Here is a 24,958-nt window from a genome sequence, read left to right on the forward strand (position 1 = left end):
TTCATGCTGTCCATGCATAGTTTCAAAACTGTAGAGCTAAGTTCCTGTTTGGGGTGAAGGGAGCAGTGTTACAACTGGGTGAACTTAGACCACTGCCCCTGATAGCACAGAGCAGCATTTTTGTTCCATGTCCCCCCAGATCTGTCCGATCAACAGCAGTCTGTGCTGCTTCAAGTATTGCAATAAGGATGTGCAAAATCACATGGTTTTCAGTTGAAAACCAGCAGCAATCCCGCTGTATTTGCCTTTCATGTATCTTTCTTAAGAAAACAGCAGATTCTGCTTAGTTTTACTGAAGTAATCCATTGTTGACTGGAAATGACTAGCTATAAAAAAAAAGTAGCAAGATACGTCTCACTGTGTTTGAGAAAGGTTTCTGCAGAGCTTCTGCACTAACTGAACAGGGGGACATGTGTGGGAGACAACTCACAGGAAGCAGGGGGGCATCTGGAGAAACAATTTTGCATGCTGGTTATGTCTTTATGGCCTACTGGGGTAGGCCATAAAGCTTCCTTGTGTCCTGCTCCTTTCAGCCCTGGGTGCCTGAGGAAACATCAGAGACCATCATGACTCTGCTACAGGGGCAGCTTCTTCAGGACACCCCAGGGGGTTGGCTGTGCCACCATAAAGGAAGGGTGCCAAGCACCCATGCCGTGCGTGGTGGGGGACTCTGCACGGTCCAGCTTTGTCTTGGTGTAGCTTCATCTTTTCCAACAGAGCAGATGGGGGCTGCAGGGGAGAGGAGAGAGAGCGGTTTTGTTCTACATTTAGTCAGAGATCTCTGAAGCCATCTGCAAGTGTAGATAAATAGAATAACTAGACCCTCAATGGAGTTTTTCCACAGAGCACTGGTGATATACTAGGACTTGATTACATTTGGGTTCCTATTTAAAAATTCTTTATTCAGATCTCTAGCTGTCCATGAGTATAAGGTGATTAAAACAAAGCTGATTTTAATAGTTGATTCATTCTTTCCTCTCTTCCATGTCTGGGGCAGGGAGAGTGAGCAAAATGGTTTTTTTTCTCCTGTTTGCCAGTTAGCATTTTCATTTAACCAGCACTGGTTGGAATTAAGGCAGAGTTTAGTTGTTATTTTTATATAAGTGAACCAGTATGTGAAACTAGTCCATGTTTACCTTAAGTTTTGTAGAAAGCTATTACTATTTTTAACAAAACACAAATTTTGGAACAAGTTTGATCTGACAATATTGTTTCCAATCCAGGATTGCTTTGAACCAGCTACTCACTCTCCTTTGTCCTCAAGGGTGGCGGATTTCACTGAAATTGGAAATCACATTTCCATCAGTACCAATACTCTCAGCAACCATTAGAGGCCCTAACATGGCTCTTTTTTTGCACTACAGCCGTGGGATGTGTGGGATACTTATTATGGCACTTAGTGCCATGGTCTAGTAACGATAGTAGGGTTGGACTCAATGATCTTTGAGGTCTCTTCCAACCTGGTTGATTCTACGATTTGCCTTCTCCCCTCTCCATATCACCTGGCAGGCAGAGGCTGGGCTGTGGATGTTGAGCCACGAGGGAGCATGTCCTGACTGCCTCTCTGCAGTGAAACCCAAAGGCAGCACTGGCACAGCATGGCATTTTGCACCTCTTTGCAATGTTGCATGACCTTCTCCTTTCTTCATGGGCTCTGGCATTGGACATTTTCCTGGCCTGGAGAGGATCCCCACCCCAGGAAGCAGCTTGGAGGCCCAGTAGTCCCTCCTAGGAAGGTCACTACTAAAGGATCAGCAAGCATTTACTTGGATTTTTAAAGTGCCCCTTTGGGCCTCTTAGATCAGAATCTGACCCTGGTTCAGGCAAAACAAAAAACAAGCAGCTAATTCTCCTACATTCAAAGCAATGTGAGAATTTTAAACTGATTTCAAAATAAAGACATTAATTTAGGCATAAACATACAATCACCAAAGAAAGATCCTCAGAGAAAGTCAGCTGCTGAATCCCTGACATCCAAAAGACCCCTAAATATAGTATTGTACGCAATGTGCCTCTTCTTGTGGGTGAGATATTAAGAGTTTATTTATTTATTAGAAAGTGGTTTACAATGTAAGTAAATTAGTGGGTTCCAAGGCCCTCTTCCATCTGCCAGATGCCTGGAGGATGTTTATGGCCACTGTAAATAATTTCATAGCTTAATACAAACACATTTTTAGAAATCAAGGGCTGATGACTACATGTTTATAGTGCAGTCGAGGATTTATCAATTCCTCCAGAATATGAGAAAAAAAGCAAACAGTATTTCAAATATTTTAAAAATTCATAGGAAAGAAAACCCCCAAAGGTATTAGTCATTCACGGTGCTATGGACTCAAGTCTGCATTGCCTTGGCTGAGCTTTCCCAAGTCAGTAAGACCAGGAAATGCTCAGCAGCCTTCAGGACCCAGCCCCTGCATTCTAGAGACTGCAAAGGCTTGGGCTTCAATGGCACAGACAAGTTTCCCCTGCACTGAATAGGTGTTTGCAGATGAGTTTGCTGCTGCTGAATGACCTTTGCCAAGGTCAACTTTAAATGACAGAAATCTGATCTTTCCCAGTCAGCAGGGCAGCAAGATGGAGCAGCACAAGAGATTTGCTTTATCTTGTGGTTAAAAGGTAATAAGGACTGAGCAGCACCTGTAGGTACCAGAAAAAGGGTGGCTCCAGAGGGAAACCTGCTTCCCAGACAAAAATAGGACATAAAATAAAATTAGGGCTGGAAGGAATTTCCTTTTCAAGGCATGTGTGCAGCGAGGAATTAGAAATCGGCGAGGTGACGTCAGAGCGTATGTGGGATGCTTGGTAGGATTTTTGTGAAAAGTCTCAGTGCCTTGGGGAGGGATGGGCAGAAATGAAGTATTACAGATGCTTCATTTGAGCTTTAAGTCTATTTTCAGCCTTTGTGTGGATGGCAGCTGAGAGCCTGAAAATATCAGCAGAAGCTGTGGGCTGCTTGTGTCATGGTGCCTTGTGGTGGCTGCATGTTCCCGTGCTGTGCTCTCCATAGCAACATATTTTCAATGTAAAACCACAGAACCAGCTGAATAGTTATGAGCATTTACACTCCCATGTGCACTGGGAAAACTGATGCTGCTGCTGAGCTGCTGCAAAGCAGAAACGGTCCTTGCTTTAAATTGCAGCCGAAGCTGAGCTTTTGGTCTAGGGTTGAAATGAAGTTTGATGATAGCAGGGGCTTAGGCACATGTAATCAGAGATGCCTTGTTCTTTCTGGGGAAAAAGTGACCTTTTTTTACTTACTCAAGAAGTCCACCAAGAAGCACCTTGTTTTTGGGGCAGGAGAGTGCCCTGGGTCTACAGCAGGGCAGAGTTTGATGGCTTGACACCATGAGGTTTGCCTGGACTAATGGTGCCAATGCTAACTACTATTAATTTAGGGCAAAATTACTACTTTTGCAGTTTTGAAACAGCAGTGAATCACAGTGCAGCCCTGCCCCAGATCTGGCAGGCTGAGGTTTGGGTATTCTTATTGCAGCAAGAGTCTGTGTTTTCCAAGTGTCAATTTTTTTCAGTGAGTGTTGTCTGGCACATTCCTGATCCTTTTCCTTGGTGGTGCTGGATTGCCTGATCTTGAATTTCACTGCAGGGGCTGCAAGCTCCAGCAAAGCAGAGGTGACTGTGCAGCACGGACAGGCAGGCAATGCATGGGCATGAGCATCGCACCAAGATGGTCAGAGAGGTGAACGGGTGGAGCCTGCAGGGCTCAGTGGCTAATCTTGGCTGTGCCTGACTTGCTTATGTCTCTCCCTTAAATCATTCCCCTCCTGCCAAATTTTGGGGCCAGCAATATGTGTGCTGGTGATGGCTTTGAGGTGGTTTGGCAGGTACTGCAGCGGCAGAGCATCCTCTGAGTGCTTGTGCAGCTGTTGTCAAAGGAGCTGGCTCCAGTGGCTCTGCCTCCAGCTGCCCGTGGAGCAGGCATGCTCAGCAGGATGGCAAAGGCACAGAGACAGTGACAGCATTTGACACGCCTTTGCTGAATGGCTGGGAGTGCTGGGGAGCAAGCCTGCTGACCTGGAAAACAAGCCAAGATTAAGAAATGTCAAATTTCCAGGGAGAAGAGGGTTTCCTGCAAGGCTGAGAGGTGGAGAAACTAGACTCTGGAGGTTACTTGGGATGGCTGATTTCAAATGGACCATGAACCCTGTCATAGAACTGGTGCCTCTGGGAAGGCCCACCCTGACACCCAGAGCTGGGACTCGCCTCTCAAAACTGGGCTCTGGGGCATGGGCAGCTATTGACAGGTTGACATGACTGTAGAGGTGACCGTCCTGAGCAGAGAGCTGAAGGATGATGCCTTCTAATCAGCAGCCTTTAGGGAGTTTCTTCCAGGGTTAATGGGGCAGCATGAAGCAGGCACACAAGCCACATTGTCCCTCTAACTTGTATCCATAGGTGCTGCAGCCATCTGGGCCCCAGGTGTAGCATTGAGCTGGCACAATCAGCTCTGCAGCAGCTTCACCTATGGTTAAAAACCCTGCCAACCCCATAGATGTTTCATTTGTTGTAGATCTAAAAGTGAACCCAGCAGTGATCCTGTCATTTGTTTCCTTACTAAATTATGTTTACTTCATGTAGCTCATAAATATGAATTTTCAAAGTACTGCAAAACTCACTCAGGAAAGAATTGGCATTGCCTGAGCCTGTGATAGCAGCCACAGTGGCTTCAACAGACCTGAGTGAAACACTTCTGGCAAGAAGAATCAATGAATTGCAGTGGATAGCAAATTTGTTATTTGCGTCCATTTCCACAGATTTGTGCCACAGTGGCAGTCTCTCTTCATTTTTATGCAGACAGGGCAGTTTTTCTGCTGTGGGCAGTGCTCCCAGCTGCGAGGCAGAGGCAGTGTGGCAGAGCTGGGGGCAGAGTCAGCAGCACAGGGAGGGGTGACCCTCACGTTTCCCTAGTGGGATGCAAAGTCTCAGGATACACTGCACTGACCATCAGCAAGCCACGAGACAGAGACTTATTCTGTTCTTGCTGCTGTCGGTCTGTCCCCACTGATAGTAACATCGTGTTGGGTGTAGGGAGGAGTCTGTAGTAACTTGGAGTCTGTTTAACTCAGGTGTCTTTTTGCTGTTAAGTTCTGTTGCTCTCAGGACAAATTCATGACTACTCCAGCAGCCCTGATGAGCCCTAGGATTTCTCCATGCCAGTTCAAGGACTAAATACTGTCCCTGTTTTCCCCCTAGATGCTAGGCCCTGTTGGAAATGGTTGGACTGACAAGAGCAGCCCATTTTCCTTGTCAGCAGCATGGAGCAGGACCTGCCTGTGCACCCCCATGACCTAGTGGACCTTGGCCAGGGGGGATTTCATCGGCCTGGCAACTCCTCAAAAGGGGTGTAAGCTCCAGGGTGGAGGGTTCAGCCCGGCCTGGAGAGGCTGTGGAACCTGTCCCAGCTAGGGCTGTGCCATCCCTGTGCGGCTGCAGTGTCACAGAGCAGCAGGACACTTGCAAAAATGCGTGGGGACGTAGAGCCCTGACAGTGTTTAACAGGAAGAATGGGAGAGCTGACAGGGCACATACGCAGCATTGCACCGTCTCTCCCTGACCCTCTTCCCTGTGTTTATCATACCCTCATGCTGTGTTATGTCTAATTTGGGCCGTAAGCTCCCCTGGGATGGGACTTCCCATTTTTAACTGTCAGGCTCAAGGCACACCTAAGCCACCTTATAAATAATCTTTCTGTGCTGAGGGAAACTTGACCCTGGAGTACAAAGGGGTGACTATAGCAACCACTGTCTGGGAGCTTTGTGTCTTCTGTGGACACAGAGCAAAGGGTCTGGTGATACAACTTCGCCTGGGCTGCAGCAGAGTGTGCACAGCTTCATGAGGCCCTTTCTGCACATATCTATTGACTTCTTTCTGAGCAAAAGTTGTCTACACACCTCTTTGGGATTTTTTTGTTTTGTTTCCCTTGCCTGCTTTGATATGGAAAAGAGTTACAGAACAGAAATACAGCCAGTACTTACCCTTTCTTCTCTGTTCTACTTACTAGGATAATTTAAGCACATCCTCTGCTTTTTCTGCTCTTTTAGCTTTCAGAAATGCAGGGGGTTTAGCTGTGTGGCTTCCCAGTACTGTCCTGTGGCAGGGAGGAATAAGTCCTGATGTGAATTATCCAGGCTTTTGCTCTGATCACTGGATTACATCTGTGCTTGGAAACAAAGACATTTTTAAAGCCATAGCTGTTACTGTGCCAGGAACAGTGAGACTGTACTGAGCACAGTGAAGAGAGGAACCTTTTTGTTCTAATAACCAGGTCTCAGACAGACCTGGGATCAGTCCCAGATTCCTTTGAGTAAAGCATTACTAGTGCTGGTGATGACATTTCAGTTGATGTAAGCCCATCAAGCTGCAATTTTTATTATTACGTGGCAAGGGTTTGATAGTTCCCTACAACAGTTCAGGGTAGGTGTAGAAAGGTACACAATAACATTCTCACCAAATATTGCTTTAAACTTTGATGCTGAAGGAGGCAGAAGTGGAAGAGAAATGAGTCTATTAATGGGATGAGAAATCCTTGAGTTTGGGAGAGTCACCCCTATACTGGTTACCAGATTGAAACTGGACAATTGAATGAATGAACATCAGTACCCATTCCTAGCCAAACTGGTGCAAGACCAAGACATTACCAGCAGGTAAGGAAGAGAGAGAGTGACCTCTGGTATAAGACAATATGTTAAATCCTAGTGAAAATGCTTTGGTGCTACAACAGGGTGTCACGTGGCAAAAGGAAGCTGCCGAGGAATGGCAGATATATGTCATGGGAGTTTAGTCAGAGAACAAAGGAGAAAAGGTAAATCACACTGCATAAAGTGAAGAGACCCAAAAAACTCACTGCATTTTTAAGTGCCTGTATCTTATCCACCTCCCAACCTCTCCTCAAAAGGTCTTATGGACCAGTAATAGCACAATGCAGTTGCAAAGTCAGGCATCTCTCCAGTGCCGTTGCTTATAGCTGATGGTTTACTGGTGCAGTGTTTTTGGTGGGGAAGCTGTGAGGTGGTCAGTGCCTAGGTCAGTGCCTGGCTCTCATCGCGCAGTCCAGCTTTGTCAACCACAGTGGCTATGTCCCATTTTTAGGATCCAGTTTCCCTGAAGACCTCACTCATCTCCAGGATCCCAGCAGGACCAATTCTGTTCGTGCTCAGTGTCAGGTGTGTCAGGTGGGGAAGGAAAAAGGATGAGGAGGAAGAGGAAAAAAAGCAGTCCTGTGGGAAGATGAGATGTGGCGAGAGCAGGAAACACAGGGAACTAAAGCCTCAGGTCCCCTTCATGGGGCTGAGGAAGGTTTGGCTACAGGGGTTGCAGCTGCACTTAGTATCCAACAGTATAAACTACAGCTTTTTTGCTGTGTTAGTCTGGTGGCTTCAGCAAGGTTGCAGTGACCTGACTGGCAGCAAACTGTGATACTGCGAATCTTGTTTATACTTGCAATTTGCAGCTTCAGAAAAGCCTCCTATCTTTCTGTCTAAACCTTTTAAGGCCACATCCTATGATCTGTGCATTCAAATTAACTTTGTTTTTACATTCTCACCTACCCCAAGCTTTTCCTTGGGGTAGGTGAGAGTGAAATTTGTCTTTTGCTTGTTAAGGACTTGGCTAAAGTTCGGGTAGCAAGATTCAGCTCTTTAATTCCTTTAGATCAGGGTGTCAAAATAATTCATAAAGAAATCACGAGCCTAATGGGTATTTTCCATGACAAAATATATGAAGAATTTATTGAAGAGTTGAACTTTTCAGTTACGTACATGGTGGAAGTAAGCATTGACTCTCTCTGGTTCCTCCCTCATTTTGTCTAGCTGTGACAGCTTGAGCGAGTGATCTAGGGTTAGTTTCAGGAAATCTCCTTTGCTATTCACTCCATGGGCACAATGCAATGGGACATATGGAAAGTGGAGTTTAGCGTAAGAACTTTTTTGTTACGTGGAATGCAATTTTAAAACCTTACCCTATGCCCCTGATTTAGGACTAATGATACGCTTATGTGCACATCCCATTGCCTTCAGTAGGATGTAAATACTTGTTTAGATGAAGTGAATGTTTAAGTACTGTCATGATGTGGAATATACCTAAACACATACAGAACTTTTCTGAATTGGTGCAGACAGAAATAATTGTGCTATTTTAAAACAAAGCCTTGATTTACTGCTTTCATGAATAACTGTGAGAGCACATCCTGCAGGCTGCACGAGCTCTGGAATAGGAGTGGGGAGCATGGGGTGTAATGGCTGCACTGTCATTTTGTACATGTGGGAAATAAGAAATTTTTTGAGAGCTGCTTTATGCTGGATTGTGGAAAGCAAATTATTCAGGAAAGAGATACTAAAGGGAATTAAAACGAAGAAAATCTTTTGGACAAATAGCATTGTGTGCATTCTTTCAGGAATATAGTTGTTGGATCTTTAGGTGAAAAACCAGCTTGGAGAAGAAGAGATGATCTGTAAACTTAATTAGTTGAAAAATTGAAACTGTTTTTGGCAAACTCTAGCTGTTTTCTTGCACTATTTTCAAAGTTTATATTTCAATGTTGAGTCTTGAAATAATGTTTTAATCCTGAAAAATCGCTGGCAACAGTGATTTCCAAACAAGCCCGAGACACAGACTGGAGAAGCTCTCGATCCCAGTACTCATTTGCTTTTATAACAAGTATGAGAAACTGAACACTTTGTTTCAGGTTAGCCTGAAATACTGGATCTTCCCAATTTATTTTTTTTTCAGACAGCTGACTAAAATATTACGTATTATCACTGCCTTTCACAGGTTGCATCTTCACTAGAAAATGTGCTTTTAGCTCTGGTTTACTGAGGAGCAGCAAAATCCTTGTGATGTCCAGGCAGTTACCACTTTGCAGTGCTTTGGGGCAGCTCTGCCAAACCAAACAGGACTGCAGTGAACCCAAGAAGGTGGTCACCAGCAGTGTTTCTGGGATTCCTAAGGAATAGAATCTTCCCCCAATGGTGTTAATTCAGTTTAATAAGAAGTGGTGCTGGGTAAAATGCTGGTCCTTGGGGAGACCTTGGCAGGTCTGAAGTAGTTGTTGTTGGGTTGAATTCTCCCTTGGCAGCTGCCTGTAAAGCTGTCAGCAATGGCTGGAGCATTTAATTGGAAAACGTGGGGAGAAGTTGTAGGAGTCATCATCTCCATGCCTGCATGAAGGCACAGGGGTAAATGAAAGCAAGTGAAAAAGAATGAAGGCAGGATGCATACATTCCATAGGAGGGAGGATGGTTGATGAAAAGGAGGGAAAAGTATTTGTCTTGAAGAAAATTGCTGTCAGATGATTCGCAGGGTGAAGGAATACGTCTGATGTAGCTCGAAAATTGGCTAGGAGCACTGAGATGCTGTGGAAACGTTTGCACAGTGATGTAAGGAGGGTTGGAAACAGGGTTATTGGAGGGCCCACAGAATCTGCAGCAAAGTACATGAAGGTTAAGTTGTGGGGTTAGCACTGCATGCAATGGTGAACTACTGTCTTACCTGAATAGGTGAGGTAGAAGGTCAGAATTCCTAGGAGGAATGGAGCTAAAATGGATGATAGTGCCAGGAGTAAGCAGTGGAGTCACTGAGTATGAGAAGAGGCTCTACAAAGTTACTAGACAATCAGGAGTTGTAATTATTGCCCTAATTTCCCATGAAGAAGGAAAACAAAAAAACATCCAAAACTTTTATACAGAGAAATTTACATATTGAAGATCAGAAAACATCAGATAAAGTTACAATTGTCAGTCTCTTGGGAGAATTAGGTCTTGCACAGGCAATTAAAACAAGAAAAAAAAAGTCTTTCCAGCTGTAGAAAGAATAAAAGGAAATAGAACGAAAAGTTGGGGCATGCTACAGAGAGAGGCAGGACTGAGATTAAAATAATATTGGTATAGACCTAAAAGTGCTGATTATTTTACTGTGGTTTTCAGGAGGGATAATAATTGACCATGGAGTCTAGGAGGCCTGAGGCAATGGAGGTGAAAATGATTGATTGGGGAGGGAGTAAAATTCAGAGACCTCATGTGTGTGAGCGCGAGATGGATTAGGAAGTGAGTAACAGGAACTAGGTTGTCTCTACAAAACACAGGGCACATGGTTTCTGCTCAAATCATATTTCTCTGACTTTCTGGGGAGTTAGAAAACACATGAACACAATAAAGGGAATCACACAAGAAGTTGCCAATATCCGGAGGTGGCTGAGGCAGTGGATAAGCACATCTTCAACTTGAAGGATGTTTGTCAGCCTTCAAAACTGCTGGCTGGGGAGGATGAGTTTACCCCCAATGAAAAGCCTCCCTAAAGGAAAGCCAAAATGTGTTGTTTGTAGCAGAGATGTTGCCAGCACCCTGCAGACTCAGCATCAGCTTTTGTGGAAATGAAAGCAAATGCAGAACTGTAACATGCATATGGAAGTTTGTTCTTCATAATCTACTGTCAGACTCTTTCAGAACATTCATATTTGCTATGGAGAGCAGTAATTTATTTCAGTTTTATGATGCTAGTTATGCTCTTTGTGCTGTTTCACATGTGCAAATCAATTTGACATGCTTACAGATGTTAGGCAGAATTGTATGAACGTTTGTTATGAGCCAGTCTGGTTGAGAGCACTTTATTAGATAACACATGCCCCAAAACTACAATTTATCAGTCCATGTCTTAGACTGTATGCTTTCATTCCTTAGATTTTATTGAAGAATATGCAGATGATCAATTCAATTACTAAGCTGCCTGGGAACCACAATGCTCACTGTGTCTTAAAACCAGCTGCAATTCGCTACAGTGCAGGGGTTTGTATTTTTCCTTTCTGCATATATCAGCTTGGAAACTGGCAGTACAGGAGCTCACAACCTGTTAGAATCTAGATTTGTTTGCTTGTTTGTTTCTGAATGTTTTGCTAAGATATTTTTTCTGTACTGTTGGTACAGCATTACAATCCATGTGAGAAGAAATCTGTGATAGTCACAGTAAACCAAGGGAGCATATTTATAGTCTTAGAAAAGTACTCTGAACAGATCCCAAGGGTTTCCTGAGATTCATCTGGCAGGATACCAGCTGCTTAATGGTACAAAGATGCCATTCCCTCAAAGCAGGATTTGGTGCTAAATGGCCACAGGAAGCTACCAGACTTACACAATAAATTTATCAAACACCTAGCAGTTAGTAACAGCTAAAATAATAGGTTTATTCTCTTCCATCCCATTTTTTACCACCTCTTCAAAGCTGAATCATGCAAACCAAATAGTTTTAGTGCTCAATCCCTCCCAAAATGCCTATTAAGAAATTTTTATCCAAGCAAATGCAAACCAGAGCAAAGTCCAGTGAGATGCACTTAAGCACTGTTGATTTCCAGTCACTTCTGTTAAAGTGGCAGATGTTTGTAGCCTTGCAATTGGTTCCACAGAGTCAATGGCCTGCTCTCTTCTGTAACCCAGCTTTAAAATCTGGTGAAAATTTTTAGTGTAAATATGAATTATTTCTCCCATAGACAATCTTTGGCTTTGGGTTCTTTGTAACCTTTGGCTTGAGCTTTGACTTTTACCCCTTGGTTATTGTAGAAATTGTCTCAAATGCTTCCAGCAATATTGGAAAAACGTCTGAGTATCTTGTCAGAAAGCTGATTTGGAGTGTGTTGGTCACAGGCTCAGTAGATTTAAATATCTGCCATTCCTGCAATGAAAATGGCTGTTTTGAAATACCAGTTAGTTTGCCTTCCAGGTTGCAATGAGCAGGAAGCCAAAATTTGCGTATAGCAATTAATTCCTGCCTTAACCATGTCAATGCACATGAAATGTATGTTTGCCCTCCATTGACCATGTGGTGATACCAAATTGGAAGGAGAAATTCTTGAGTAGTGGTTTCCGTGCTGGCCATTGGGATCCATAATGGATGAGGAGCCCCAAGTAGGTTGAGTTTTGAGGTAAGAAAAGCAATCTGCACGTGGAAACTGAGGAGCAGCAGGTAGAGAATAATGCATTGATGAAAAATTAGGAAATGGGAGGGTGTACCATGGAAAATGGAGTGATTTTGTTGTGCACTGAGCTAAACCCCAAGAGGTTTCACTTAAGAGCTCTGCCAGAGGAGCCATCTATCCCCTTGGACAGCTTAATCCATCCCATGGTTTCCAGTCTATAAAATAAGAACATTAATTTTTCCTGCCTCCCACTCACTTTTTATATATCCTTTCTGTTTATGTGGTGAGGACTGTCTCCTGCTGCAGAGCCTGGCAGCCGAGTTACGATCTCAGATGCAGTTTGCCCCAAAGCAGACTCTGCTGTTCCTTACATAAAGAGCTGGTACAAGTGGCATTGTCTGTTGGCTGTTATTTTGCAAAGAGAGGAGAGGAGCCAGAGCAGTGAGAGCAGAAGGGAGCAGCTTCATTTCAAATGGGATATTTATATTGTCAATGAAATAGCAATATGCACATTGTAAGGTATTGTATAAGTATTGCCTGATGTCCTTGATTTGATGTGGGTGTTTTCAAGATGGAATGGTTGATCTGAGGCAGTAACTCAGGCAGTTTGATTTCTCGGTTGTTCATAAAGGGAAATGTACTTTGTAAAAGTGAATTCCTAAGTATATGGCAAAGAAGGTTTTTAGCCTGAATCATTCCTTTGAGGGATTTTAAACATTTGCCTCCCACATGGTACAATAGCTCTCTGAAAGTGGCTTCATTCTATGGTCCGAGAAGCTGCATTCCGGCGCCTGATGGTTTATGAGAAATAAACACAGCAGAGTGGTCTCGGGTCATATAAATTCACGATTTAACAGTAACAAGCAGTAAGGAGAGAACCTGTGTGCAGCATCAGAGCAGAAGGATCCCACCATGAGTGTGGCTCTCTGCAGCATTATGCTGAGCATGGCAGATCCCAGTCTCCTCTCCAGACCTCACATGGAGAGTACGAGTTTGCAGAAAAACAAATAGTTTTACAAGTATCTGCTCAGACACATAGCCAGCAGGGAAAAGCACTTTGGACATGCTCCATGAGTGGAGCTTTACCTCTTAATGACTGTGAGTGAGGCTTCAGCATTCTTCACTTCTTAATTTTTCTCTTGTGTTTATTATAAGCAAGGAGGATTTTCACTCTCTTGTTTGCATATCTCCTCCTGGTAAAATAAAGCAGTTAAGATACACATGGCAGAGACTGAGAGAGCCTAGAGCAGAGCATCCCACAGTGGTGAGGACATCTTTACAACATGAGTACAGCAGGCTGCATGAAGATCTGCTTCCAGCCCATTAATTTGGGTGGATATTGAGCCCAGGGCTACACAATGGTCCTTCTCTTCCCAGACCCAGTCACAGCTGCTCTTCTTCTTTCCACTGGAGGTGATGCTGTGAACTGGGCACCATACACACATTGGGCACACATTGGAAACCAAAGGGATTTGAGAGCAGGTATTTGTCCTTGTCACCAGCCACAGTGATCTTCATCCTTATTTTAGGAGGGGTAAATGAGAATATAAGTTTTTTCCATTTTAGTGTATTTTCAGTCCTCAGTCACCTTAAAGTACATAATAAATTGAGCTGTGAACGACATATAGAAATTGTTCTTGCTGCTTCTGTGCTGAAGTGTGGCAGTTCCCCTGCAGTACACATCACTTCACTAGGTCTAAGTCAGTAAGGGAGCAAAGATTTCCGCAGCACAATATGGCCAGAGTTTGCAAGGCAGGCAGCTGAGTTGGGATTATACCTGCAGTCCCACCATGGGGAGTATGAGACTCTGAGTGGCAGAAGGTTTCCAGAAGCACAGGTTTATTTCTTGCCATACAACTGGTTGCTTTTCCCTATTGCCTTTGAGTGTAATGTTATTTTACAGTGTGGTACATCTGCCTCATATTTCAAACACCTCTTCCTGCAATGTTAAAGTCTTGCCAAATGGACTGTTGACTGTATAATTCTGCTGTAGGCTATGGAGGAGATAGTGCAAGATAACAGGTGTTGGAAGGCCAGGTGTCCTCCCTGCATAACCCTCACAACAAGTAGCACTGATGGTGGGAAAAGGAGCCTTCATCTGCATTTGTGAGTGGGAATGGAACCCCTGCAGTGTAGTGGGAATAACACAGTATACATCCTTTTGCAGCTGAACATTTACATAGAATATTCTTGTAGGGGTCACTGACTTCAATGTGTCTTTTGATAGCTTAGCTCCTCTGAAGTTCTTTGGTCACAGAAATTGTACAATGAGCACCAGTACTCATTGTTACTCAGTGAAATCAGGGATTAAGAGATAAAAATTGCACTTGTGAAGAAGTAAAGCAAAGAAAAGAAGGAAGGAAAAACATGAATGTTTGCACAGGAAGGGAGGCAGCATACCAGCAAAGTTCTGACCTTACCAGCTTTTTTACTCTTTGCTGAGTAGCTGAGGACAGAAATATTCTCCAGATGCAAGGAAACAATATGGTGTTCCTTGACTTCTCAGTATTCCTCTCTTCTGGGACCCCCGGGATCATTAGAAATCAGGTACATTCTTAGGTTCTCAATCTGCTTCCTCAAATTGTAAGTTATTTTTTTGCAGTAGTAAGTCTCGAGACCGGTTTATTTATACTAGGTGTTCCATAGCCTATCCTGGAGACTGGTTGCAGCCCTCATACTCTGGAGAAATACAGTTCATGTGAGGTTATAGGACTGCACCAGTCACAGAAAACTGATAAGACAAGATGTGTCCCTAGAGCTTGCAGTTAAACACTGGGTCTTGAGTTTCCAGCATGTGTGTGCATCCATGCTGAATTTGCTCTGCTTTCTCAGATCCTTTACAGGTGTATGAATGCTGGTTGCTCGTGACCTTGGAAAGTCAAGCCTTTGGGCATTCACAGACAGTACTGAAAAAGAGGAAGGAAATGAGGATTTGACAATCTGACAGCAACACATCCCCTTCGGGCTTGTGTGGGGCTGAGATGATCTGTGTGTGCTGGTGGTTAGAAGGACTTTTGTGTTTGCATGTGCGTGTAGCTGTATTCAATGTGCAGGTGTGTGATCTCTGTAATAAATATGTATTCTACATATTAACATGTTTAAGGTAGTAGATTATTTTAAGAAGACAACATTTGGCAGTGGTTCAGAAGAAAGGTGGTAGGAAATACTTCTGGTGCAGTGATTACAACTGCGTCTGTCTGCTCACCAGCTCCTTGTCAATGCTGTTTTAAAGTGCTGCTGCAGTTGCACTGAGCCTACACAAAGTGGGAAGCTCTTCCATGCCCTCTGAGCAGGAAAGTGGAAAGCTTTGAAGCCTCTGGACTGAGGAAGAAACATCTAGTTAATTTTCTGTGTAAGGAATCACTTGCTAAGAATCTAAACTTTGCAGATAAACCCCACTAAAGAGTAGAAAACAGAAAATGGCTAAACTGCACAAGTGCCCTTTATTTCTACTTAGATAAATTAACTACTCCTCCTTACTCTTTTTTCTCAAACAAAGCTAGAAATAGATACAAAGGGATTTGTGAAGATGTGTGTCCTTTAAATTCAGTGTCTCAGTTTCTCCAGCTGAGGAGTAGAAGATCTGTAATTAGTTGAAAACCTTTCAACTTCAGCTTTGTCTGTATTGCTACCAGAAACTTTGTGTAAATCCAGAAATAACATAATAACTGCAGAGCTCAGCAAAACCTCTCTGGAGAGCTACCTGCATTGAGTTGGCATGGTCATGACCAACTTGCCAGTGGTATCCCAGCCACTGGGTTAATGCTTGCTCTGGTGACTTGGTGACAGCTGAGGTCTTCACTCACAAGTCCATCTAATCTCACCCAAAGAGGTCTCTCGTCAGTTGACTTTTTCCAAATAAACGCTGCCAACTGCCTTATACAGGAAATTTTATTATAACCTTGAATCTTTAATAAAAAGGGATGGACGATTTCCTAATTCTTGAGGCTGAAACCAGGCGGTCCTCAGTAATGGACCATTGGACCTATTTTGTGTCTTACAGTCTCATTACATAAAGTCATTCTATCTTTTTGATGTGTGCTCCAAATTCGTCTCTGCAAATATAGATGTTCCTGAACAAAGGAGTCCCTCCTTGGTAGGCATTAAAGATCACTTGTCAATGTTCTGCAGGTATAAGGCTGCAGAACATTGATTATGGGCCACTCCGGCATGAACAGTTTTGACTGTGTTCGGCCTGAACAGTTTGGTCTGTATTTAAAAAGTGACAACTGAAGAAGAAGAAAACAACTCATTCCTGGGCAACTTCTGCTGAAAGACGCTGGTCAAAGTCACCTCATTTGTTCCACATTTCACCATAATTGTTCTTTTATAGCCCTTGGCTGTTATCAGTTATTCTGGGTAAATGGCATTCCACATCTCTTCCAACCTACCTACCACCCCAATGAATCCTGCTTTTGTTTTGATTTATGTTCAATGGTTTGTTTTTTTCCTTTGGCTGGATATTTTGTGATGCAGGCCAGCATCTCTTAGAGTCTCATCTCCTCATTTTCCCAAATGCACTTCAGAAGCCAGTAAACTGCAATCCTGTCTTCCATGGGTATTTGCAAACATTAATGATCTACGTCTTACAGTCAATCCTATATGCTTGAGACATCTTACTCCTTAGGTGGCCAGGCATCTGAGCCTCTGAGGGATTTAAGGAAAACAGTTGGATATGTAGCCCTGGTTTGCTATCACCGCCATGTGTCTTGTCTGCAGTACTCCGTCTCTCTTAACCTCTTTTCAGATGGAAAAAGATATTCTGTCAAACAGCCAAAGGGAAATGCAAGCATCCTGGTGGAAAACAAGCTGTTTCAAAACCCTGGCTGCAAGCTACCCACACATCACAGTTGTCAGCCAGGCTGCACATGCATAGTTACAGGGAATAAAATAGAGAGGACCTTCTGTTCCTATTCAGAAAGGTCTTTACCCATTCACCTACACAAAAGAATCGTCATCAGCTGCCAGTATTAATTTGTTCTCCTATGTAGGTTTCCAGCCAAAGGAGGGTAAAATAAGTCTAATGCTATCCAGCAGGAGCACTTGCAATGCAAATGCTAGCCCATATATTACAAAGCATTAATGCGACCCACTTCTAGATTACTTGGGGTAATTTCTGATTTTATTTATTCCTCCTTTTCTTTAATTAACCTCTGGGAAGAGAAGCTGAAATATCAGTATGCAGAAAATCAAATATGAGAAACAAAGCCTGTTTTTATTTTGAGACTCTGCTTCCCTTGTAATAGCAGTTTATTTAAAGAGGAGCCTGGAATAATCCAGTTTAAGCAAAGCAAAGAGCTCTACTGAAGCCAAACTGTGTGTGGGTGTGCTCTTGTCAGGGCTCCCAGAAGAGGAGGACAGGAAAGGCTGTTAGTCAGACCTCAGATATTGCAGGAGATGTTGGTTACTCAGTAGCTGGCATTATTACTTGGCATGCCAGTACAGAGCTACTACTATGGTGTACTGGGAGACAGTGCATCCCATTGGGAAAATCCTCAGATAACCTGAGGTCCTGCTCTTTTGTTGTCATAAAAGAAAATATCAAGAATGCGTGGCTGGAAAAGGTGTCCACTACAAGGATCTAGCATGTGGTTTAGGAGTTACTCTGCCTCTTGCTGTTCCATGTTGTGCTGTGTTTGCAGCAGGTCCCAGGCTGGAGTCTGGTGTGTTGCTTTGTCTGCCTGTGTTGTACAGAGTGGTCCCACCTCATGGCGTTTGGACCCAGGCCTGGAGCTACAACAGCCTTCAGGCTTAGCTTCCACAGAGGCACGGTCAGTATGGGTCACAGCTTCTTACAGCATCACAGAGAGTTACCCACATGTTCAGTTTTTGCACAGGGAATAGTCTCCTCATGCTGCAGGCTTCTCAGAGGTCAGAAAGTTGGACACAAGAATAAGTCTTTGCATTTTCTCAGCTTATTTTATGATTTTTTAATCAAAGTTTTTTTCTCAGCATATTGTTCTTTAAAATTTCTATAAGAACAACATAGCTAAGGGTGTGTTAAATATAAGTAATTCAGGCATTAAAGACAGGTGATCATGTTCCTCAAAAAAGATTCAAATAAATTGATTGGTTCTTGAAGCAGCAGATGAGAATCACGAAGAGGATAAGGTGCAATTTTGTTTTCACTGGTGGATTTGAATGTCTGTCTTTGTTATGTATCTGTGAATTTGATTTTTAATTATTTGGCTTGGAGGTAATAAATGATTGTATTTTATTTATAGAAAACTGCATATTCCCAAGTTCTGCACTGTAAAATTCATATCTGTACTGCTGTGCCGTGAGCACCAGAACACTAATGATTAGTTATACACAGGAATATTAATTAAATTTCATATGGTGCTAAATAATTTAGAACTGAACATAGCAATTTCTTTTAAATAAAAATATGTGTAGTTAGATATTTATTTCATAGGTCTGTGAGAATTACTGTAGACAATAAAGAGGGCATGAAAACCTGGAGCCTTATAGATATTGATCGGGATGTTCAGGGTGCGTTTCAGATATTTATCCTCTGCTTCCTGTCTCCAAGGAGAGCCTCCCCTGGTCAATGCTTTCCATCGATTTTGAGTCTGCCTGCTCAGAAGCTGAAAATGTTGATGCTGGTGGGGAAAGTACAAGAACAGCAATTGATTGCAAATACATTTTATGATACTCTGCTTCCATATTTCAAAGGGGAGAATTTATTGATGGCAGCAGGTCTCTGATTTTCCCTTTTAAACACATCCATCAAACCCGTGGTGATTTGCAAACCACTGGACATTTTCATTTCGTCTCAAGTGACCCTTTTTTGGTTTTCTTTCTCCCCACAGACAGTGAAATCATTCCTCCTGACTGCCTGCGGCCCCGCTCCTTCACTGCCATCCGCCGGCCCTCGCTGCGGAGGGACACAGAGGACACGCGCCTCTCGGTCAGCCTGTGTGACCTCAACCTGCAAGAGGAGACCTTCCACGTGACAGCCACCACATGTCCTATCCCACAGAACTCCCTCAACTCCCAGCACTCACATCTCCTCCCCTCCCAGCTGGAGAGTGACCTCCGCTTCCACCACCTCCGGGGACCCCATGTCAAAATCCTTGATGACCAAACTGTGGCCCGTCTGGAGCACGCCCGGGAGGAGAGGACTTTGGTTTTCACCAGCAGACCCCTTCGGATCAATGAAACCATTTTTGTCAAAATCAACAAGTCCAATGCCGTGCGCACAGGGACACTGTCCTACGGGGTGACGTCCTGCGACCCCAGCACCTTGCGCCCCAGTGACCTCCCCTATAACCCGGAGTCCTTGGTTGACCGAAAGGAGTTCTGGGCCATCTGCCGCGTGGTGGTGCCCCTCCAGAGTGGAGACATCCTGGGATTTATGGTGAATTCAGATGGGGAGCTGCACTTGAGTCACAATGGTGCCGGCATTGGCATGCAGGTCTGCGCGGACTGTTCCCAGCCCCTCTGGATGTTCTTCGTTTTACACGGCGCCATCATGCAGATTCGATTGTTGGGTATGTTGGATCCCTTTTTGCAATGCTCCTGCACAAGAAAGCTAGGGGGGATACATCATGGGGGAGGGAGGAGAGGGAATGAATGGCTCTCTCCCTGCTCTAGGATCAGGTGCAAATTTTGGTTTTCTAAAAGGAAAAAAAATATACAAAGGCACATAGATACCATATAGGAATGAGTTATGAGGGTTAACCTTTGTGTGATGGCCTCAAAACTCTTTTCAGATAATGAATTAAGCCTCAGAGACCTCCATTAAAGTACAGATGAGTCACCACTGACCTAGGAGAAGCAAGGAAGGCAGAGGAGAGGTGTTTTGGGCTGAGCTAATGTAGGGCATAGCCAGAAAAAAAAATGAGATCTGATGCCCTTTTCTGTGTCCCCTTGCTTTCCCCAGGCTTGTATGGGAGAGGCAGACTAGCAAGCAGAGAGGAAGACTTGTGTCTTGTGATCCCAGTGGTGCAGTGTATGGCACTGACCATCTCAATAGGAGAAGGGTTTCCTTGTCCTCTAGCCCCATTTAAGGCAGTGTAGCTCATACAGCTTGATAGAACTCTGAAGAGCTTTCCTGTTTTGCTTGGTATTTTTTGCTCTGATTTTAACCTCTTTTGGATGAAATACTTCATTGAAATGCTGAAAGTCATGTTTCAAAGGTGTGGAGGGAAAAGCTTTGAAATAGCATTTGCTCAGGATCAGGTTTACTTTTTTGTATGTGTATATTAGACTAAGTGTAGGATGTATTTGGCCATGAATTTGTACCTTATTATGGTTCTGCTGGTGTCAGTGTCAGACAATGAATAATGGATTCTGAGAACATGATGTAAGTCCTGGTACCCCTCTAAGCTGAGGTGATTTTAAAATGCTCCTTTCTGTTTATACTGTTATATTCATTTAACTTTCAGTATACTTATATTCAATTTTGCTTCAAATCCTCGTCTTAACTAATAGGGTAAAAAAACCAATCAAAAACCCCCCAACAAACCCAAAATCCAACCAACACCACCTTTTTTATGATTTATAGACAGTATTTGAAGATAAATTGTGGTGAACATGCACACTTCTGTCTGCAGAGTCCAGTTCACCTTAATCACAGTATTAAATGCTCTGTATAATTTGCTTGAAGTTGACCATAGGCCTATGCTGTGAGTGTTTTGTGGCTGTTAAAGGCTCAGAGATGACAAATGTAATACTGCAATTTATTTCCTGGAGCCTGAGACTCAATCCCTGCTAATTCAGCCTGATTACATTTGTTGTGGGTACTGCACATAATCCATGGCTAGCTCTGCTTTCCACCAGCATGTCATTGTGATAATGGTAGGTGAAGTCAAACAGATCCCAGTAATGTAGGAGATTAAATGCTCCCGTATACGTTAGAAGGAAAACATCCTCAGGTCACTGAGCTGCTGGTAAAACTAACTCATTAACCAGTGCTTTTTTTGCTGAGATCACTAATTCTGACAGTTTGGCACAGAGCTAATGGCCTGCTTGCCATGGGTCCTGAAACAGGGCAGCAAGGATGTGGCCTAGCCGAGTGACAGAATCACATCCTCATACTGAATTCAACAGAGCACAGATTTGAACATAGCCTCCTGCATCCTGGGTAAACCTTGCTGCACATACCCTGTGTATGTCTACCCTGCCTGATCACAAGTTCAGCCCAAACCAGTACATTCCCAGTGCATGTTTTAGAGAAATCTACGTTTGGGTGCGTGAAATAAAAACTGCAGAGTCGTAAAATTCCTCCCTACTTGTGTTTGTGAGCACATGACAGACTCTTCTGCTCTGTCACTGGAGGAGAACCTGAAAATGAGCTGTTGTTCTTAAGTGAGATGTAAGTGAAAAGACCTGGACTTGCTGACCTTGCCTCTCCCAAGGAAAGGGTAGGACCCTGCTAACTGTACAGCTTTATCCACATCAGCTTGGGCAGCAAGCCGCTATCTCCAAGTTAAATGCTATGAAATTGGAGCTTGCCTGTAATTTCTAACAGGTATTACAATACAAAAAGAACTTTTCAGACCTATATTTCCAGTATAACAATGCTGGGAGCAGTACAGTCCCAGTATCAGTACAGTGCAGCTGCCCAGAGAAAAGCACTGCTGCTGTCCCAAAGCTGCACATCTCTGCAACTGCAGTAATTATATGGATCAGCAATATCCGGACAGAAGGCAAAGAAAATAATGAACTCCCATCTCTAGCTTTTGCAATGTTATTAGGGAAGTGATGTGCACTGTTTGCACTGCAGCGGAACAGATTATGGTGCTTGCCATAATATCTGTCATTATAATATTAGAAAATGTAAGAAGAATGTGAAGTGTTCATCTTTCTAATGACAAGCTCCATCTTCAGAATGCAAACAAGAGTAATTTTGTGAGATCTGTCTTTTGTAGTTTGAGCTTTATATCACAGCAGAAGACATTTATAGTAATCTTTTTCTGGTTTTAATAGAAAAAGTGAAGTTCCATATCCTTGAAAGAAATGAGACACAAATACTGCAAAAGACATAATTGTTCCAAACCTATCCTAAATAGCAGATGTCATTCTGTTTCTGGGGGACACCATTATGAGATTAACCAAAGCAATGTTATGCAGTGTTAAGGGAACATCAGCACTACAGCTGACTATAAAATGAAATTAAAGTCACTGGGTTTGCTGTTCTCCAGCTTTTTGGTTTCATTTGGAGGATGGAGAGCCACTCTTGCACCTAGAGAAGGTTTATTTTTTACTTCAAGAACAAGATGAGTCAGGGTATTGATCACTGGATACTTATTTCATGCCTGGATATTAGTTATTTGGCCCTGATGTGGAGCAAGCTCAGGTCTCTGCTGGCTTGTGGTTTTGCCATAGAAGCTGATATCTGTTGACTGCAGTTATTCCACAGTGCCAGGAATACATTTATTTCCTAATCTATATATCAGGGGAGACTATTTCTACTCAGGCTCCTGATCTTACAGGACTGTTGGAGAGGGGAATAGTGTGGGGTTAGTTCGATAGTAAAGAATTCTGACTTCTATTTTCATCTGCTCATTCTGGCATTGTATACTGGCAATATATTTGCTGCAGAGAAATTAAACAGCAGAAAATAAAGATGAGGTTGGAAACACTATTTTTCTTCATGCCACCCCAGCAAATGTAAAATAAATTAAACCCAAACCGCACTATAGCACAGTGAGAGGTCACCCTCATCTCTAGGGGAGGTGGAATGTCAATTTGTTGCAAAGAAAAGTTTAAAAGGCAACTTGACAACATGGAGGAAAGATAAATGAACCAGGAGGACATTTTAATGTAGCAGATAGTGTAAAAATATCAAGCTGCTGGAAAGTGAAGGGACACAAATTTAAATTAAACATAAATGAGGGTAATTAACTATGGGAACCAGCTATTGAGGGAGGCAATAGATCTTTTTTTTTGTCAGGGAAGCCCTTCTAAATATTTTATATGCTAAGTGCTGGTCTTAATTTAGAAATTCTGTGGGTTATGCACATAAAAACAACCAAAGAGAAACTCAGATCATTAGGCATGTAGAAATGAAACAGTCTTTGTGTATCCTTTAGGAATTCCATTAATTCAGGCTTGGCTTGGTGGTTTTTTCAGGACTCATTCCTGTACAGTCAACAAAACCAGCCTATTAAATTTGATTTACTGCTCTCAGCTTTTGCTGGTAAGCATTTCAGGTCACACACAGCTTCATCGACAGCTCAGAAAGGTTGAAATGAGCCAGTGTGGATACAATGGTCTGGTTTTGGTCAGGTTTTGGTGGTGTAATTCATTTATGAAGTTAAATTGATTGACCCCATAAGGTTTTAAAATGTATGAGTCATGTCTGGAGGAGCTATCACAGCAATAAGTTTATATATTTAGTGTTTAGGGAATCAAAATGGTTGGGGATATTCTTTCATTTTCTTTTGTCTCAGAGTGAATCACCAGCATGTAAAACATCTTCCTTGGTCTCCGTTTTTTTGGTGTGGTTTCCCTTGTGAATTTCATCCTTTCCAATAATATTGAAGTCTCCTTTTGAGCAATGAAATAACATGTTCCATCAACAGTCACACTAATGAAGCTGAGTTGCCAGGTTATCTGTGTCGTCTCTCTCCATGCACTTCAGTAACTCCAGACCCACCAGAGCAGCTGCACAATATAGCAGCTCTTTGGATGTCTCCTAATGCTGGCCAAAAGCCAGAATTAGCCTGAAGAAAACAACCCAAGAGCGAGCACTTGGTGTGGGTAAGTCTGTATTCACAACCATGCTGGATGAACAGAGTGTGTAGTCTACTCTCTCCTGCCTCCTTTATGGGCATATGGGTTGGGGCTCCTACTTAGCTGCTCATTGCAAAATATTTAGAAATCAGTTGTTGCTGAGGTTTGTATACTTCTTTCAGACTTTCTTGAAGTTGGTTAATGTGCTCAAAACTGAGGGGGCAAGGAAGAAAGAAATACCTAACATGGGACGTGCAGGCAGAGCAACTATGAATCCTTGGTTCCTCGGGATTTCTGACCACAGCAGTCGGCAAAGGACCAAATTGGGAATTAGTTCAGCAGAGTACTGTGGGACACGAGTTGCTGGCTAAAAGCACTTGAAGTCAACAGTGAAATTTGATCTGAAGTGCCCCCGGTGCGTCTGCTGTACTGCTAACTGCAGTCAGTCCCACTACAGCTTAGGCGAGGTTGTGCCCATTGTGACTCTTACTGGTGGTCAAGCTTAGCAGCCCTGGTAGTGCTGTCCATATTGATACAGCCCTTATCCTGAGGAAACAACTGGAAATATTTGAAGTTTCATATGTGAGTAGAGTAGTGTCTTGCTTAGGTGTTACAGAGCAGTGGTTTACCAGGGGAAATTACTTTGTCTCCTTCTGTGGTGTTCATCACATTGCTTCATTTGGTTGTCCTTGACTTTAGCAACATCCTAGATGAGTGACCAGCTCTCCACAGCCCAGTAGTGATTCACCTACCATGTCTGAACCTTAGAGGCTGCCCTCTCCTTTCTAGCCAGGATTTTTCCTCTGCATCCCAGAATTCCTTTCTTATCTTGTTGAAACAGTTCCTGCAACTACTGTCTCCAGTTCATCTTCAAAGGAAATTTTCTCCTCTTTTCTCTTGCCTTTGCTGTTGTACTTGTCTGGTCTGATCCTCCTAAGAATCTGTAAAACTTGTTTTGGAGATGATCTTACCCCCTCTTTTTCCAGGCTTTTGTCCATTCCTATGTAAACAAGTTTCTTAGCCTGTGGTTGCTACTTGACTGTTCCAGAACTCCAGTATCCCATGTCAGAGTATGTGTCCCTTCCAAAACACTTCTCTCTGGGTGCAGTTATATACTTACCTAGCATGTGCAATTACTGTAGTGAGCATACAAAATATTTCAGTGGTAATGGATATGTGCAGTTGTTGTACACACTGCCCACAGTACAGACAGTAGGTACAGCTTGTAGAAAAGTATCTCAAATAGGCAAGGAGCATTCAGGGTCTTGCTTCTCCAGCTCTGAATTTGTAAGCTTCTCCTGTTTGAGAGATATAGTTCTTTGCAGTAGCAAATCACACCTTCATCTTTAATCTCAG

General features: G+C 43.2%; 1 protein-coding gene across 1 annotated transcript in view; it reads left to right on the forward strand.

Annotated features, from left to right (window-relative positions):
• NEURL1 (neuralized E3 ubiquitin protein ligase 1) overlaps positions 1–24,958 on the forward strand; it is a 71,468-nt gene that overhangs the window by 36,586 nt on the left and 9,924 nt on the right. Inside the window, exon 4 of the mRNA XM_009070381.1 lies at positions 18,733–19,413. Coding sequence (XP_009068629.1) covers positions 18,733–19,413 — 681 coding nt within the window. The remainder of the gene's footprint in view (positions 1–18,732; positions 19,414–24,958) is intronic.

This window comes from Acanthisitta chloris, unplaced genomic scaffold (assembly GCF_000695815.1).
Source record: "Acanthisitta chloris isolate BGI_N310 unplaced genomic scaffold, ASM69581v1 scaffold1352, whole genome shotgun sequence".
Lineage (NCBI taxonomy): Eukaryota > Metazoa > Chordata > Aves > Passeriformes > Acanthisittidae > Acanthisitta > Acanthisitta chloris.